This window comes from Plecotus auritus (assembly GCF_963455305.1).
Source record: "Plecotus auritus genome assembly, chromosome: 12".
Classification (NCBI taxonomy): Eukaryota; Metazoa; Chordata; class Mammalia; order Chiroptera; family Vespertilionidae; genus Plecotus; species Plecotus auritus.
In genome coordinates this window covers 835,547-855,496 of record NC_137778.1, presented here as the reverse complement: position 1 = coordinate 855,496, position 19,950 = coordinate 835,547, and the positions used below count along the sequence as shown (strand labels likewise).

At 52.3% G+C, this 19,950-nt stretch overlaps 1 protein-coding gene across 11 annotated transcripts in view; it reads right to left on the bottom strand.

The window, feature by feature from the left end:
• ATF6 (activating transcription factor 6) overlaps positions 1 to 19,950 on the bottom strand; it is a 170,411-nt gene that overhangs the window by 73,853 nt on the left and 76,608 nt on the right. For 8 of the 11 annotated variants that reach the window (XM_080647276.1, XM_080647284.1, XM_080647282.1 and 5 more), the window contains 3 exons: positions 16,416 to 16,515; positions 11,912 to 11,979; positions 10,166 to 10,280 (listed from right to left, as the gene is read on the bottom strand). In XM_080647276.1, the coding sequence (XP_080503402.1) occupies positions 10,166 to 10,280; positions 11,912 to 11,979; positions 16,416 to 16,515 (283 nt within the window). The remainder of the gene's footprint in view (positions 1 to 10,165; positions 10,281 to 11,911; positions 11,980 to 16,415; positions 16,516 to 19,950) is intronic. The other 3 variants (XM_080647281.1, XM_080647283.1, XM_080647278.1) reach the window with 2 other exon arrangements.

Below are 19,950 nucleotides of genomic sequence, written 5' to 3'. Positions count from 1 at the left end.
TAACTGGGACTAGCTCTCACTCATACTGCCGTGTAGACTAACGGGGACTAGCTCTCACTCATACCGCCATGTAGACTAATGGGACTAGCTCTCACTCATGCCGCCATGTAGACTAACGGGGACTAGCTCTCACTCATACTGCCGTGTAGACTAACGGGGACTAGCTCTCACACATGCCGCCGTGTAGACTAACGGGGACTAGCTCTCACTCATACCGCCGTGTAGACTAATGGGACTAGCTCTCACTCATACAGCCGTGTAGTCTAACGGGGACTAGCTCTCACTCATACCGCCGTGTAGACTAATGGGACTAGCCCTCACACATGCCGCCGTGTAGACTAATGGGACTAGCTCTCACTCATACAGCCGTGTAGTCTAACGGGGACTAGCTCTCACTCATGCCGCCGTGTAGACTAACGGGACTAGCTCTCACTCATGCCGCCGTGTAGACTAACGGGGACTAGCTCTCACTCATACAGCCGTGTAGTCTAACGGGGACTAGCTCTCACTCATACCGCCGTGTAGACTAATGGGACTAGCTCTCACTCATACCGCCGTGTAGACTAATGGGACTAGCCCTCACACATGCCGCCGTGTAGACTAACGGGGACTAGCTCTCACACATGCCGCCGTGTAGACTAACGGGGACTAGCTCTCACTCATGCCGCCGTGTAGACTAATGGGGACTAGCTCTCACTCATGCCACCGTGTAGACTAATGGGACTAGCTCTCACTCATACCGCCGTGTAGACTAACGGGACTAGCTCTCACACATGCCGCCATGTAGACTAACGGGGACTAGCTCTCACACATGCCGCCGTGTAGACTAACGGGACTAGCTCTCACTCATGCCGCCGTGTAGACTAATGGGACTAGCTCTCACTCATACCGCCGTGTAGACTAATGGAGACTAGCTCTCACTCATGCCGCCGTGTAGTCTAACGGGGACTAGCTCTCACTCATACCACCGTGTAGACTAACAGGGACTAGCTCTCACTCATACCGCCATGTAGACTAATGGGACTAGCTCTCACTCATACCGCCATGTAGACTAACGGGGACTAGCTCTCACTCATGCCGCCGTGTAGTCTAACGGGGACTAGCTCTCACTCATACCACCGTGTAGACTAACGGGGACTAGCTCTCACTCATACCGCCATGTAGACTAATGGGACTAGCTCTCACTCATACCGCCATGTAGACTAACGGGGACTAGCTCTCACTCATACCGCCGTGTAGACTAACGGGGACTAGCTCTCACACATGCCGCCGTGTAGACTAATGGGACTAGCTCTCACACATGCTGCCCTGTACACTAACGGGGACTAGCTCTCACACATGCCGCCGTGTAGACTAACGGGGACTAGCTCTCACTCATGCCGCCGTGTAGACTAATGGGGACTAGCTCTCACTCATACAGCCGTGTAGACTAATGGGACTAGCTCTCACTCATGCCACCGTGTAGACTAATGGGACTAGCCCTCACACATGCCGCCATGTAGACTAACGGGGACTAGCTCTCACTCATGCCGCCATGTAGACTAATGGGACTAGCCCTCACACATGCCGCCGTGTAGACTAACGGGACTAGCTCTCACACATGCCGCCATGTAGACTAACGGGGACTAGCTCTCACTCATGCCGACATGTAGACTAATGGGACTAGCTCTCACTCATACCGCCGTGTAGACTAACGGGACTAGCTCTCACACATGCCGCCATGTAGACTAACGGGGACTAGCTCTCACACATGCCGCCGTGTAGACTAACGGGACTAGCTCTCACTCATGCCGCCGTGTAGACTAATGGGACTAGCTCTCACTCATACCGCCGTGTAGACTAATGGGGACTAGCTCTCACTCATGCCGCCGTGTAGACTAACGGGGACTAGCTCTCACTCATACCGCCGTGTAGACTAATGGGACTAGCTCTCACACATGCCGCCGTGTAGACTAACTGGGACTAGCTCTCACTCATACTGCCGTGTAGACTAACGGGGACTAGCTCTCACTCATACCGCCGTGTAGACTAACGGGGACTAGCTCTCACACATGCCGCCGTGTAGACTAATGGGACTAGCTCTCACACATGCTGCCCTGTAGACTAACGGGGACTAGCTCTCACACATGCCGCCGTGTAGACTAACGGGGACTAGCTCTCACTCATACAGCCGTGTAGACTAATGGGACTAGCTCTCACTCATGCCACCGTGTAGACTAATGGGACTAGCCCTCACACATGCCGCCATGTAGACTAACGGGACTAGCTCTCACACATGCCACCGTGTAGACTAACGGGGACTAGCTCTCACTCATGCCGCCGTGTAGACTAATGGGGACTAGCTCTCACTCATGCCACCGTGTAGACTAATGGGACTAGCTCTCACTCATACCGCCGTGTAGACTAACGGGACTAGCTCTCACACATGCCGCCATGTAGACTAACGGGGACTAGCTCTCACACATGCCGCCGTGTAGACTAACGGGACTAGCTCTCACTCATGCCGCCGTGTAGACTAATGGGACTAGCTCTCACTCATACCGCCGTGTAGACTAATGGGACTAGCTCTCACACATGCTGCCCTGTAGTCTAATGGGGACTAGCCCTCACACATGCCGCCGTGTAGACTAATGGGACTAGCCCTCACACATGCCACCGTGTAGTCTAACGGGGACTAGCTCTCACTCATACTGCCGTGTAGACTAACGGGGACTAGCTCTCACTCATACCGCCATGTAGACTAATGGGACTAGCTCTCACTCATGCCACCGTGTAGACTAATGGGACTAGCCCTCACACATGCCGCCGTGTAGACTAATGGGACTAGCCCTCACACATGCCGCCATGTAGACTAACGGGGACTAGCTCTCACTCATACCGCCGTGTAGACTAATGGGACTAGCTCTCACTCATACCGCCATGTAGACTAATGGGGACTAGCTCTCACTCATACCGCCGTGTAGACTAACGGGGACTAGCTCTCACTCATACCGCCGTGTAGACTAACGGGGACTAGCTCTCACTCATACCGCCATGTAGACTAATGGGACTAGCTCTCACTCATGCCGCCGTGTAGACTAACGGGGACTAGCTCTCACTCATACAGCCGTGTAGACTAACGGGACTAGCTCTCACTCATGCCGCCGTGTAGACTAACGGGACTAGCTCTCACTCATACCGCCGTGTAGACTAATGGGACTAGCTCTCACTCATGCCGCCGTGTAGACTAACGGGGACTAGCTCTCACACATGCCACCGTGTAGACTAACGGGACTAGCTCTCACTCATACCGCCGTGTAGACTAACGGGGACTAGCTCTCACTCATACCGCCGTGTAGACTAACGGGGACTAGCCCTCACTCATACCGCCGTGTAGACTAACGGGGACTAGCTCTCACTCATACCGCCGTGTAGACTAACGGGGACTAGCTCTCACTCATACCGCCGTGTAGACTAATGGGACTAGCCCTCACTCATACCGCCGTGTAGACTAACGGGACTAGCTCTCACTCATGCCGCCGTGTAGACTAATGGGACTAGCTCTCACACATGCCGCCGTGTAGACTAACGGGGACTAGCTCTCACTCATACCGCCATGTAGACTAATGGGACTAGCTCTCACTCATGCCGCCGTGTAGACTAACGGGGACTAGCTCTCACTCATACAGCCGTGTAGACTAACGGGACTAGCTCTCACTCATGCCGCCGTGTAGACTAACGGGACTAGCTCTCACTCATACCGCCGTGTAGACTAATGGGACTAGCTCTCACTCATGCCGCCGTGTAGACTAACGGGGACTAGCTCTCACACATGCCGCCGTGTAGACTAACGGGACTAGCTCTCACTCATACCGCCGTGTAGACTAACGGGGACTAGCTCTCACTCATACCGCCGTGTAGACTAACGGGGACTAGCCCTCACTCATACCGCCGTGTAGACTAACGGGGACTAGCTCTCACTCATACCGCCGTGTAGACTAACGGGGACTAGCTCTCACTCATACCGCCGTGTAGACTAATGGGACTAGCCCTCATTCATACCGCCGTGTAGACTAACGGGACTAGCTCTCACTCATGCCGCCGTGTAGACTAATGGGACTAGCTCTCACACATGCCGCCGTGTAGACTAACGGGGACTAGCTCTCACTCATGCCGCCGTGTAGACTAATGGGGACTAGCCCTCACACATGCCGCCGTGTAGACTAACGGGGACTAGCTCTCACACATGCCGCCGTGTAGACTAATGGGACTAGCTCTCACTCATGCCGCCGTGTAGACTAATGGGACTAGCTCTCACTCATACCGCCGTGTAGACTAACGGGGACTAGCTCTCACTCATACCGCCGTGTAGTCTAACGGGGACTAGCTCTCAATCATACCGCCGTGTAGACTAACTGGGACTAGCTCTCACTCATACTGCCGTGTAGACTAACGGGGACTAGCTCTCACTCATACCGCCATGTAGACTAATGGGACTAGCTCTCACTCATGCCGCCATGTAGACTAACGGGGACTAGCTCTCACTCATACTGCCGTGTAGACTAACGGGGACTAGCTCTCACACATGCCGCCGTGTAGACTAACGGGGACTAGCTCTCACTCATACCGCCGTGTAGACTAATGGGACTAGCTCTCACTCATACAGCCGTGTAGTCTAACGGGGACTAGCTCTCACTCATACCGCCGTGTAGACTAATGGGACTAGCCCTCACACATGCCGCCGTGTAGACTAATGGGACTAGCTCTCACTCATACAGCCGTGTAGTCTAACGGGGACTAGCTCTCACTCATGCCGCCGTGTAGACTAACGGGACTAGCTCTCACTCATGCCGCCGTGTAGACTAACGGGGACTAGCTCTCACTCATACAGCCGTGTAGTCTAACGGGGACTAGCTCTCACTCATACCGCCGTGTAGACTAATGGGACTAGCTCTCACTCATACCGCCGTGTAGACTAATGGGACTAGCCCTCACACATGCCGCCGTGTAGACTAACGGGGACTAGCTCTCACACATGCCGCCGTGTAGACTAACGGGGACTAGCTCTCACTCATGCCGCCGTGTAGACTAATGGGGACTAGCTCTCACTCATGCCACCGTGTAGACTAATGGGACTAGCTCTCACTCATACCGCCGTGTAGACTAACGGGACTAGCTCTCACACATGCCGCCATGTAGACTAACGGGGACTAGCTCTCACACATGCCGCCGTGTAGACTAACGGGACTAGCTCTCACTCATGCCGCCGTGTAGACTAATGGGACTAGCTCTCACTCATACCGCCGTGTAGACTAATGGGGACTAGCTCTCACTCATGCCGCCGTGTAGTCTAACGGGGACTAGCTCTCACTCATACCACCGTGTAGACTAACGGGGACTAGCTCTCACTCATACCGCCATGTAGACTAATGGGACTAGCTCTCACTCATACCGCCATGTAGACTAACGGGGACTAGCTCTCACTCATGCCGCCGTGTAATCTAACGGGGACTAGCTCTCACTCATACCACCGTGTAGACTAACGGGGACTAGCTCTCACTCATACCGCCATGTAGACTAATGGGACTAGCTCTCACTCATACCGCCATGTAGACTAACGGGGACTAGCTCTCACTCATACCGCCGTGTAGACTAACGGGGACTAGCTCTCACACATGCCGCCGTGTAGACTAATGGGACTAGCTCTCACACATGCTGCCCTGTACACTAACGGGGACTAGCTCTCACACATGCCGCCGTGTAGACTAACGGGGACTAGCTCTCACTCATGCCGCCGTGTAGACTAATGGGGACTAGCTCTCACTCATACAGCCGTGTAGACTAATGGGACTAGCTCTCACTCATGCCACCGTGTAGACTAATGGGACTAGCCCTCACACATGCCGCCATGTAGACTAACGGGGACTAGCTCTCACTCATGCCGCCATGTAGACTAATGGGACTAGCCCTCACACATGCCGCCGTGTAGACTAACGGGACTAGCTCTCACACATGCCGCCATGTAGACTAACGGGGACTAGCTCTCACTCATGCCGCCATGTAGACTAATGGGACTAGCTCTCACTCATACCGCCGTGTAGACTAACGGGACTAGCTCTCACACATGCCGCCATGTAGACTAACGGGGACTAGCTCTCACACATGCCGCCGTGTAGACTAACGGGACTAGCTCTCACTCATGCCGCCGTGTAGACTAATGGGACTAGCTCTCACTCATACCGCCGTGTAGACTAATGGGGACTAGCTCTCACTCATGCCGCCGTGTAGACTAACGGGGACTAGCTCTCACTCATACCGCCGTGTAGACTAATGGGACTAGCTCTCACACATGCCGCCGTGTAGACTAACTGGGACTAGCTCTCACTCATACTGCCGTGTAGACTAACGGGGACTAGCTCTCACTCATACCGCCGTGTAGACTAACGGGGACTAGCTCTCACACATGCCGCCGTGTAGACTAATGGGACTAGCTCTCACACATGCTGCCCTGTAGACTAACGGGGACTAGCTCTCACACATGCCGCCGTGTAGACTAACGGGGACTAGCTCTCACTCATACAGCCGTGTAGACTAATGGGACTAGCTCTCACTCATGCCACCGTGTAGACTAATGGGACTAGCCCTCACACATGCCGCCATGTAGACTAACGGGACTAGCTCTCACACATGCCGCCGTGTAGACTAACGGGGACTAGCTCTCACTCATGCCGCCGTGTAGACTAATGGGGACTAGCTCTCACTCATGCCACCGTGTAGACTAATGGGACTAGCTCTCACTCATACCGCCGTGTAGACTAACGGGACTAGCTCTCACACATGCCGCCATGTAGACTAACGGGGACTAGCTCTCACACATGCCGCCGTGTAGACTAACGGGACTAGCTCTCACTCATGCCGCCGTGTAGACTAATGGGACTAGCTCTCACTCATACCGCCGTGTACACTAATGGGGACTAGCTCTCACTCATGCCGCCGTGTAGTCTAACGGGGACTAGCTCTCACTCATACCACCGTGTAGACTAACGGGGACTAGCTCTCACTCATACCGCCATGTAGACTAATGGGACTAGCTCTCACTCATACCGCCATGTAGACTAACGGGGACTAGCTCTCACTCATACTGCCGTGTAGACTAACGGGGACTAGCTCTCACTCATGCCGCCGTGTGGACTAACGGGGACTAGCTCTCACTCATACCGCCGTGTAGACTAACGGGGACTAGCTCTCACACATGCCGCCGTGTAGACTAATGGGACTAGCTCTCACACATGCTGCCCTGTACACTAACGGGGACTAGCTCTCACACATGCCGCCGTGTAGACTAACGGGGACTAGCTCTCACTCATGCCGCCGTGTAGACTAACGGGACTAGCTCTCACACATGCCGCCATGTAGACTAACGGGGACTAGCTCTCACACATGCCGCCGTGTAGACTAACGGGACTAGCTCTCACTCATGCCGCCGTGTAGACTAATGGGACTAGCTCTCACTCATACCGCCGTGTAGACTAATGGGGACTAGCTCTCACTCATGCCGCCGTGTAGACTAACGGGGACTAGCTCTCACTCATACCGCCGTGTAGACTAATGGGACTAGCTCTCACACATGCCGCCGTGTAGACTAACTGGGACTAGCTCTCACTCATACTGCCGTGTAGACTAACGGGGACTAGCTCTCACTCATACCGCCGTGTAGACTAACGGGGACTAGCTCTCACACATGCCGCCGTGTAGACTAATGGGACTAGCTCTCACACATGCTGCCCTGTAGACTAACGGGGACTAGCTCTCACACATGCCGCCGTGTAGACTAACGGGGACTAGCTCTCACTCATACAGCCGTGTAGACTAATGGGACTAGCTCTCACTCATGCCACCGTGTAGACTAATGGGACTAGCCCTCACACATGCCGCCGTGTAGACTAACGGGACTAGCTCTCACTCATGCCGCCGTGTAGACTAACGGGGACTAGCTCTCACTCATGCCACCGTGTAGTCTAACGGGGACTAGCTCTCACTCATGCCGCCGTGTAGACTAACGGGGACTAGCTCTCACTCATGCCGCCGTGTAGTCTAACGGGGACTAGCTCTCACTCATGCCGCCGTGTAGACTAATGGGACTAGCTCTCACTCATGCCGCCGTGTAGACTAACGGGGACTAGCTCTCACTCATGCCGCCGTGTAGATTAAAGGGACTAGCTCTCACTCATGCCGCCGTGTAGACTAATGGGGACTAGCTCTCACTCATACCGCCGTGTAGACTAACCGGGACTAGCTCTCACTCATACCGCCGTGTAGACTAACGGGGACTAGCTCTCACTCATGCCACCGTGTAGACTAATGGGACTAGCCCTCACACATGCCGCCGTGTAGATTAATGGGACTAGCTCTCACTCATGCCGCCGTGTAGATTAATGGGACTAGCTCTCACTCATACAGCCGTGTAGACTAATGGGACTAGCTCTCACTCATGCCGCCGTGTAGATTAATGGGACTAGCTCTCACTCATGCCGCCGTGTAAAGCACATACTGAAGAACTCCATCCCCTTCCTTCATGAAAACAGTCCCTGAAAAAACAGGAGCATTTTCTCCTGAACAAGTACGTGTTCTCTTCCCTAGGTACCCACTGCTCACCCAACTTCAGCCCATGGCTGCACAACGGCTACTGCTAACAGACACTTTCCTGTTCTGATGAAATGGCAGAGAAATCATCCTGAACCTAAGTGTTCAGCTACCTGAGTGTTCAAACACCCCTCTAGAGTAACCTCTGTCACATTTACTGCAATGCATTCATCCTTAGATCCATAAGTCTCTCTTCTTCACGGCGCTGGACCCATGTCTAAGTTTCCTTTTACTCTATTTTGAATAGGGCTGTGTGGACCCTAAAGCAGACACTTTGGTCTCACCAGTCAGCACAGTTGCTGAGTGCGTCAGGAAACCCACTCTCGACTGCCCCCTGCTGCTGAAGTGACTGGCTGCTGCTGCGGCAGAAACACAGCCCTGGGTCCCGAGGCCAAAAACATATGAAAAGCTTGATTTCCCTCATTTTCAAGGGTCAAGTCTCATCCTACAGTCCCGGGCGCCTGGGTATTGACATCTGAGGAAGAGAACGGGTTTCCTGGGAATCTCAGTGGTGACAGCAGCAGACAATGCACTGTGGACTACGCTGCTGGAACACACTTCTTTAGATCTGCACCCTCCACATTTTTAAAATAATATAAGAAACGAAAAACCTAGGACACAAACCACCAATTCTAGCTCATTCATTTGTTCCTGGTTTAACAGACAGCACAGAGATATTCATACGGCAACTCCATGAAGAATATGTTTTTGTTTTGTAGTAAAAATGGAATAAACTATGTATTTTTCCATACGCTTTAACATGTAACATTCAGAATCGCTCATATAAACACTGACTTTTACATAACCTGACTAGTATCTGACACGTCCTTCATTAACAGGAGTAAACATTTGCTGAGGGAGAGAGAAGAACAGAACCTCAGGACCCAGAACCAAACATCCCAGGACCACTGCACTAACCAGCCCACGTCCACTGCACTACCCAGCCCACGGTCACTGCACTACCCCGCCCACGGCCACTGCACTACCCAGCCCACGGCCACTGCACTACCCCGCCCATGGCCACTGCACTAACCAGCCCACGGCCACTGCACTACCCACCAGCCCACGGCCACTGCACTACCCCGCCCACGGCCACTGCACTACCCTGCCCACGGCCACTGCACTACCCCGCCCACGGCCACTGCACTACCCCGCCCACGGCCACTGCACTACCCCGCCCACAGCCATCTGAAACTCATCTGTGCGACTTCAACTTCTCACTAACCACTGGGAATCCCACCACAAGCCTAAACAGAAACCTATATGTTTTTATCTCCCCTTTGGTTTTAAACAAACAGTATGGCTAAGGGATGACAATGCCATCAATGAGGCGTTTATGTTGCCTAAAGACACAGTCCCTGCCTGGCACCAACCCCACGCTCACCCTCACGGCGGCAGCGGGTCCAGCAGGTGCTGCAGCACTCGCCAGCTCCGTGCGCTCCCACGGCTCCCTTTCCACAGCCTCACCCCCCAGGGGTCAGCCCGACACCCTGTACAGAGCAGGTGCTCAAAATGTGTCCTTTAACCTCCCAAAGGCACTTACCCTTCGAAATGACACGACATAAAACGTGTCTCCCCGCCTGTGGATGGCGTCAAAGAAGTCTTGGTAGCTTCGGGGGGAAGCGTAGTACACTTGGAGCTCCCTCCCCGAGGGCCTGCTGAGAGAGGAGGCGGCATTCTTATAGCACAGACTGTCACGGCCTCTCAGAAACGTCCATTCTAAGCCTGCATCTGCCTACGGGGATCTCAACCAAAATACGAGCAACCTTTCGGCAGTTTTCTAGATCAGTTTGAAAAGCCCACGGTCGGAGATTTGTAAGATTCAATTCACTGAGGCTGACTCGCTTCTGAGTCGAGACTCTAACTCGTCCCAGATAGTCATGTGCGCTGGGAAGCACGTAGAGGTCACAGAAGCATCAGCCAGGAGCTTTCTGCGCCAGCGTGCGTGACGCTGGATCTCCGTGAACCATGCAGCACTGCTCCCCACTGTCCGCTTAGGACTCGAGAACAAGCAGGCCTGGCTGTGAGTGCCTGCCCTCCTCTTCCAGGGGGTGTCCTTGGAGAGGCCCAGCTCTGAGCAACCCCGTTTCCTCGTCAACAAAAGGACTGCAACTGGGTGGAGGCTGAGACGCCGTGCGTGAAGCACCCGCAGAGCCAGGACAGAGCCGCTGCAGCACCTCGTACCACGCCCAGCCCGAGACCCACTCAGACCACAGTGAGGCAGTTCTCGACAATAAGGGTCTTTCACTGTTTAGCACATTAAGCCAACACACATAGGTTAAAGGAGAGTTAAAGAAATAATGCTAGCCCTAACCGGTTTGGCTCAGTGGATAGAGCGTCGGCCTGTGGACTCAAGGGTCCCTGGTTCAATTCCGGTCAAGGGCATGTACCTTGGTTACGAGCACATACCCAGTAGGGAGTGTGCAGGAGGCAGCTGATCGATGTTTCTCTCTCATCGATGTCTCTAACTCTCTATCCCTCTCCCTTCCTCTCTGTAAAAAACAAATAAAATATATTTTAAAAAGAAAAGAAATAATGCTCTTTTTTCTCCCAAAGGAAAGCTTACATGTTTTTTTCTACAGTCTTCTTTTGTGTTTTCAATGAATTTATTTTTTCAATTAATCTTTGCTACCTTAGAAGAGTGGCCTAAAAGGAAATTAATTAAAAGTGAGTCATAAGAACTTCCTTTGAAATAATTCCATCTGCTCACTAGGCCATTTCTGACTAGAGTGTCTTGAATATACAGTCAATTATTCCTCATGACACTTATGTTCTGTGGACACGGACTCAGCAAACAGTGAACCACTCCCTAAGGGACAGCAGGGTCAGCAAGCCGCTGGCTGCAGCTCTGTCATCAACTGACCAACGTGTCACCTGGTTTTCTGTGTTCTGTTCAGACACCTTCTGACCGTGTTCTGTTCGCTCGCTAACTCTGACCTCAGGTGGCTCTGGCCTGACTGAAGCTCCCCAACAAGCCCTTTCTCCAGGGTCACCAATCCGGACTCTGGCGCCCAGGAACATCAGCATCCGGCAGGCACTTGGCCGTTTTAAACAGTGAAATTGCCAACAAAAAGCACAGGGATGGGGGACCATGGCACTGACACCTGGGAAGGACACCTGCCCAGGAAGCAGGGCACTGCCCTGGTGACCGTCACCTGGGAACAGCTCCATACATTTGCAAACGACCATGAAAGCAATCTGCGTATTGATTTTGGGGTCACAAGGACATCTTAGCAAGTAGGTGGGTTCACAGATACAGAATCCATGACCAGGTGCCACATTCTCTCACCTGATGCTGGTGGTCTCTGTGTACTGGACAGCCACGAGCTGAGAGCCAGAGCCCTGTCCCAGAGCGCCCTGGAAGAAAACGAAGGACTTAACGTAATGAAATCATATGACGATCTTCCGATACTGACTCATTCTACATTCACGCTTACTCAATAAAGCATTCAGATAGTTTTTTTCATGAATAGTCTGACATATTGAGTTTATATGACTCAACGCCAAGACAGAAATCAGAACTCCTGTGGTCACATTCTGGACTGAGGGATGTGTCTTATGGAGGTTGACATTTAAGACACTTCCCATAAAGGTTTTTTTTAAATAGCCCAGAAGCTTAGTCCAAGCATCACAAGTTTTATGACCAAGTCATATAAGTATTATTGGAAATATAATAATTTATGTTTGCTAAAATAATTATTTTCCCAATGAAAAGTTTCTGAAGTGCAAAAAGGTCCTTAACAAAGCTAGATCCTACTGTTTACTGAGTTAAACGCAAAACCCTTCATGCCTAAATACAGCTATGGAGGAAGCATCATTAAGGAGAGCTCCCCAAAATAAGCAAGACTTGTCCCTAGACTCAGACATGACCAGGCTGTAAAAACTGACTCACACAGACATTAGGCAAATAGAACTGAACAAGCCATTTAGCTATCAAAGACTTAACACCAATTAACATAGAAACCTCTGAAAAACTGGTAGAGCTTTGGCATTAGCAGCTACAGGGATTGGACAAAAGGTCAAAATCAGCAAAAACGTGAGGTAGACAGTAACATGGAAATGAGATTTTACATAAAACTTCCCGTTTTGTTGTAGATTTGTCCACTTTTCCATTTAGTCCTGTCACAGTTTTGCTTTATGTATGTTGAAGCTTTGTTATTAGGAGCCTATGTATTTAGAACTCTGTCTTCTTGATTAAGCGTACTCTCATCACTATGAAATTTCCGTCTTCACCTCTTGTAAAATTCTCTGTCTGGCAGTCTACTTTGTCTGATTAATGTAGCCATAGCAGTTTTCTAATACTTAACGTTTGCATGGTATCACACTTTTTCACCCATTAATCTTTCATCTGTGGGTGCTTATATATAAAATGAGAGGCCCGCTACACAAAATTCGTGCACTGGAGCGGGGGCGGGGGGGGGGGATTCCCTCAGCCCAGCCTGGACCCTCTCGCAGTCCGGGACCCCTCGAAGGATGTCCGACTGCCGGCTTAGGCCCGAGGATCAGGCCTAAGCCGGCAGTCGGACATCCCTCTCACAATCCGGGATCCCTCGCTCCTTACCACCCACCTGCTCACTCCTTACCACTCAGCTCGCTGCTCCTTAGCACTGCCGCAGAGGAAGGAGAGGCTTCCACCACCACTGCTGCACTCACCAGCCATGAGCCCAGCTTCTGGCTGAGCAGCTGCTCACCCTGTGGGAGTGCACTGACCACCAGGGGGCAGCTTCTGCATTGAGCATCTGCCCCTGGTGGTCAGTGTGCATCATAGCAACTGGTCATTCCGGTCATTCTTCTATAATGGTCACTTAGGCTTTTATTATATAGACTAGAGGCCCAGTGCACAAAATTCGTGTACAGGTAGGGTCCCTAGGCCTGGCCAGTGATAAGGGCCTATCAGGTTCCCTGCCTCCATGCCTCCCTGCCTCCTCCTTCCCTCACTCACTCAGCGCTCTGCCGCCGTTGCTGGTCACCGCCATGTTCTGTGCCACCCCCTGGTGGTCAGCGCACGTCATAGCAAGCAATTAAACTCCCAGTCTCCCAGTCGAACTCCAGAGGGGACACTTTGCATATTAGCCTTTTATATAGAGAGATGTTAATTCTTGCAAACAGCATATAGTTGGGTCTTACCTTTTAAAAAACCTAGTCTGACAATCTCTCCCTTTAAACTGATGGGTTTATTTACCTTATTACATTTTATTGCGAATGTGGCTGGGCTTAAGTCTACTATCATGGTATGTATTTTCTATTTGCTCTTTATTTGTTTGTTCTTTCCTGCTTTCTTTTGGTCAAAATACATTTTTTTAGTATTCCATTTATATTTCCTGTACTGGTTTTATGGCTGTAATTCTTTGTGTTAGTTTTTAGTGATTGCTCTTGAGACTATACTTTGATCTTTAAGTTACCATAGCCAACCCTGAAGTATTATTTGAACATAAAAAACTCTGTAAGAGTATATTGTATTTACTGCCTCTATACCTTTCTGTTCTTATTGTCGTATATTTTACTCCTACATAACCTGTAAACCCCACAAAAAAACTGTTCTGAGTTTTGCTTTAAAAAAAAACAAGTCTCCTGAAGACATTTCTATACAAACATAAAATAAAGACACTTCAAGGGGCATTTATTTTCACCAACATTCACCGATCCTGGTGCTCCTCCTCATGCTGTCAGGGTTCTACCTGAGACCATTTCCTTTGGTCCAAACATCCTCCTTTAGTGTTTCTTATAATGCAGATCTTCTAGAGACAAAGTATAAGAGTTTCGTCCATCTGGAAACATCTTTATTTTGCTTTCATTTTGAAAAACATTTTCACTGATTTGACCCTCTAACTTTTCTAAAAACTCAAGTCTAGGAAGAGGTAGAATTATAAAATGACACAAGCCAAATCATGAATATAATGCTTAGAAATGGCAGAAATTTCAAAGAAATGTCAACTCGTCGGTATCAAAATATCTTAGTGTACTCCTGGGTCCATCTAGCATCCGAGAGGGGAGATGTGAAGGGAAAGGCTGAGAGGGGGAAGGAAACTAGGCAGAGCAGCTGAGGGTCGGCGCTGAGGGCACATTGAGGAACGCTGTGAGCTCGGGTGTGGACAGCATCCTGAGCGAGGACCCTTTTCCTCCTCTGACTGAGTGGGACTTGGCCCCTCAACTAACACAGGTCCACCCCACCCCACCGTCTTTCCTTTCCCTGGGATAGCTTCGGGCCCACATTTCTGACCTCCATCCGTGCAGCGGACAGTCCTGCGAGAACTCACACAGACAGACATGCACCCAAGGTGCAGAGAAAGGGACAGGACTAAACTACAAATCTCCCTCAAATGTTCCAAGGCTGTGAAATTAAACAAAACTACCTTTGTTGCATTAAAATTCCTTCCAGATTATGGAACATCAACCACCCCCTACACAGTAAGTTCTATTTATTCATCTAATGAACAGGATACAATCACAAGAAATTATATCAAAAGATAAAGCAAAGCAACTCATTCAGGCCAAGGATTTTAATCTCGAGTCATGAAGCCCATGAATCAGCTGTGCAATTCTCGCTCTTCCCTGCACAGCAAGGACGCAAGCCCCGAAATGATGTTGCTGAACGTTTAGCCACCAGGGTTCTGGATACTATTTTGGTCCTGCCCACAAGCTGTGCTCGCTGCCCCAGATCTGGAAGCGGAAGGGGACAGAGCACTTCTCCTCTGGCCACGGTGGCCGACATGCAGCTGCGGGAGCATGAGTTCCCGCAGGACTGTCTGCTGCACGCCATGCCATGAGCCACTGAGGGACGCTGCGCTGCCTGCGACACTGGCAATGATTGTCAGGAGCCTCCAGAAGTACTAACAACCAATCAAGTTGCCATGATCCATGAACAAAGGGTATTGGGGAGGCCGGAGAGGCACACACTGGACAATCCTAGACACTAAGGAAGTTGGAACCTGAGCTCATCTAGACCTGGACTCCTCAGTCACTGCTCAGAGGAAACCATGGGCATGTGCATCAGATTGTGTGAGGGTGAGAAACAAATTTTTATTGCATTAAGCTACTGAGAATTTGAGGCCAGATGTTACAACTGCCAGCGTTAATTACCTTGCCAATACCTCACTCAAGTGGAATCTCTCTAGAGAAACCTTCTCTAAACACCCACTCTAAAACAGCCACCATGTCTCAACTTACTCTCCCCTCCAGCCTGCGGCTTCTTTTGAGAGCACATCTCTCACCCTGAGGTCACTGAAATATTTGTATGCTTGTTGGCTGTTTTTCTCTCTCACCACAAAGGCAGGGACTGGATTACACTCACTGCTGCAGCCCCAGCATCTGGGAAAGCACCTGCCCTGTGCCACCACCACAGGAAATGTTTGCCGGGTGCTGTGATGAACAGCTGAGGAATAATGGAGTGACAATGAACAATGCCAACTACATGGGTCCTAAAGAAGTTCAGGGACACCCTCCATGGGGAGGGCCTACCTTCCAAGCTGCCCTGTGCTTTAACACCCTCTTTTTTAAAAGCTCTAAGAAAAAAAGATATACAGTATTATCTGTGCTACCATTCGTGCCCAAATATTTGGTATGGATGTCTTGAAAGCAAGTTTGGGGGCGAGAGCAGGAAACAGCAGCGGGCTGCAGAGGAGATCTGAGAGCATGCAGCCTGGCCCGTGCTGGCGACCCTGAAGAGGGAGCAGCAGGAGGCTGTGGGAGGCAGCTAAGGCCCAGGCTTCCCAAATCTTCCAGGAACAGAGCATCCAGCTGGGGGAAGCCTCCCAACACACACCAGCCATGTGGGAAGACAAGCCGCAACCCACCTGAAGAATGTGTGTTTTCTGCTGAGTGTTCGTCATTCTTCTCGACTTGGTCCTTTCCACCTCATGTCTGTGAACCCAGCCTCGAAGTTCATGATTTAACCTGTAAAACAGCTTCATTAATTTCACACATTACACAGAAGTAAATGTCTCACCCGTTTAGAAATAAGTTTAACCACTTTCTATAGATTCCAAAGAGTATGCCAAGTGCCTGAGGATTCAACATTGCTTTCTGAATTGAAAAAGCTAGGATACTTAAAGTTCAGTTGTTTTTAATAAGACATGAATTGCTATATGCTAAACACCTCAGTCATGAGATCAAAATTCAAAGAAAACCATAGCCTAATGCCTCCCACATATGAATGGAGGACGAAAGTGTTTCCTGTTCCTGCTCCTGGTCCACTACAGATGCAGTGGAGAAGACGCAGTGGAAACAGGTGCAGTGGAGACAGGTGCAGTGGAGACAGACAGGTGCAGTAGGGAAGGTGCAGTAGAAGCAGGCACAGTGGACACAGACAGGCACAGCGGAAACAGCTGCAGTGGAGGCAGGCAGTAGAGACAAACAGGTGCAATGGAGACAGGCACAGTGGAGGCAGAGAGGCACAGTGGAGACAGACAGGCGCAATGAACACAGACAGGCGCAGTGGAGAGAGGCACAGTGGAGAGAGGCACAGTGGAGACAGGCACAGTGGAGACAGGTGCAGGGGAGACAGGCGCAGTGCAGACAGGACAGTGCAGACAGGCGCAGTGGAGACAGGCACAAAGGAGGCAGGCACAACGGAGGCAGGCACAGTGGAGGCAGGCGCAGTGGAGACAGGCACAGTGGAGACAGATAGGCACAGTGGAGAGAGACAGGCACAGTAGAGACAGGCACAGTGGAGAAAGACAGGCACAGTGGAGACAGGCACAGTGGAGACAGACAGGCACAGTGGAGACAGGCACAGTGGAGGCAGGCGCAGTGGAGACAGGCACAGTGGAGACAGACAGGCACAGTGGAGACAGGCGCAGTGGAGACAGACAGGCACAATGGAGAAAGGCACTGTGGAGACAGGCACAATGGAGACAGACAGGCACAGTGGAGACAGACAGGCACAGTGGAGACAGACAGGAACAATGGAGACAGGCACAGTGGAGACAGGCACAGTGGAGACAGGCGCAGTGGAGACAGGCGCAGCGGAGACAGGCGCAGTGGAGACAGGCGCAGTGGAGACAGACAGGCACAGACAGACAGGCACAGTGGAGACAGACAGGCACAGTAGAGACAGGCACAGTGGAGACAGGAGAAGCGGAGACAGGCGCAGTGGAGACAGGCGCAGTGGAGACAGGCACAGTGGAGACAGGCGCAGTGGAGACAGGAGCAGTGGAGACAGACAGGCGCAGTGGAGACAGACAGGCACAGTGGAGACAGGCACAGTGGAGACAGGCGCAGTAGAGACAGGCGCAGTGGAGACAGGCATAGTGGAGATAGACAGACAGGCACAATAGAGACAGGCACAGTGGAGACAGGCACAGTGGAGACAGGCACAGTGGAGACAGGTGCAGTGGAGACAGGCACAGTGGAGACAGACAGGCACAGACAGACAGGCACAATGGAGACAGGCACAGTGGAGACAGGCGCAGTGGAGACAGGCGCAGCGGAGACAGGAGCAGTGGAGACAGGTGCAGTGGAGACAGAAAGGCACAGACAGACAGGCACAGTGGAGACAGACAGGCACAGTAGAGACAGGCACAGTGGAGACAGGCGCAGTGGAGACAGGCGCAGTGGAGACAGGCGCAGTGGAGACAGGCGCAGTGGAGAGAGACAGGCGCAGTGGAGACAGGCGCAGTGGAGAGAGACAGGCACAGTGGAGACAGACAGGCACAGACAGACAAGCACAATGGAGACAGGCACAGTGGAGACAGGCGCAGTGGAGACAGGCGCAGTGGAGACAGACAGGCACAGTGGAGACAGGCACAGTGGAGATAGGCGCAGTGGAGACAGGCACAGACAGACAGGCACAGTGGAGACAGGCGCAGTGGAGACAGGCGCAGTGGAGACAGACAGGCACAGTGGAGACAGGCACAGTGGAGATAGGCGCAGTGGAGACAGGCACAGACAGACAGGCACAGTGGAGACAGGCGCAGTGGAGACAGGTGCAGTGGAGACAGGCGCAGTGGAGACAGGCACAGTGGAGACAGACAGGCGCAGTGGAGAAAGACAGGCGCAGTGGAATCAGGCGCAGTGGAATCAGGCGCAGTGGAGACAGGCAGGCACAGACTGACAGGCACAATGGAGACAGGCACAGTGGAGACAGGCACAGTGGAGACAGGCGCAGTGGAGACAGACAGGCACAGATAGACAGGCACAGTGGAGACAGACAGGCACAGACAGACAGGCACAGTGGAGACAGACAGGCACAGACAGACAGGCACAGTGGAGACAGACAGGCACAGACAGACAGGCACAGTGGAGAGAGACAGGTGAAGTGGAGACAGGCACAGTGGAGAGAGACAGGCACAGTGGAGACAGGCACAGTGGAGACAGACAGGCACAGACAGACAGGCACAATGGAGACAGGCACAGTGGAGACAGGCACAGTGGAGACAGACAGGCACAGTGGAGACAGGCGCAGTGGAGACAGACAGGCACAGACAGACAGGCACAGTGGGGACAGACAGGCGCAGTGGAGACAGGTACAGTGGAGACAGGCGCAGTGGAGACAGACAGGCACAGTGGAGACAGGCGCAGTGGAGACAGACAGGCACAGACAGACAGGCACAGTGGGGACAGACAGGCGCAGTGGAGACAGGCGCAGTGGAGACAGGCGCAGTGGAGACAGAAAGGTACAGACAGACAGGCGCAGTGGAGACAGGCACAGTGGAGAGAGACAGGCACAGTGGAGACAAACAGGCACAGACAGACAGGCACAGTGGAGACAGACAGGCACAGACAGACAGGCACAGTGGAGACAGGCGCAGTGGAGACAGGCGCATTGGAGACAGGCACAGTGGAGACAGGCGCAGTGAAGACCGGCAAAGTGGAGAAAGGCGCAGTGGAGACAGACAGGCACAGTGGAGACAGGCGCAGTGGAGACAGGCAGGCACAGTAGAGACAGGCACAGTGGAGACAGGCACAGCGGAGACAGGCGCAGTGGAGACAGGCGCAGTGGAGACAGGCACAGAGGAGACAGGCGCAGTGGAGACAGGCGCAGTGGAGACAGGCGCAGTGGAGACAGGTGCAGTGGAGGGAGAAAGGCACAGTGGAGACAGGCGCAGTGGAGACGGACAGGCACAGTCAGACAGGCACAGTGGAGACAGACAGGCACAGACAGACAGGCACAGTGGAGACAGACAGGCACAGACAGGCACAGTGGAGACAGGCACAGTGGAGAGACACACGTGCAGTGGAGACAGGCACAGTGGAGAGAGACAGTCACAGTGGAGACAGGCACAGTGGAGACAGGCGCTTAGGAGACAGACAGGCACAGACAGACAGGCACAGTGGAGACAGACAGGCACAGACAGACAGGCACAGTGGAGACAGACAGGTGCAGTGGAG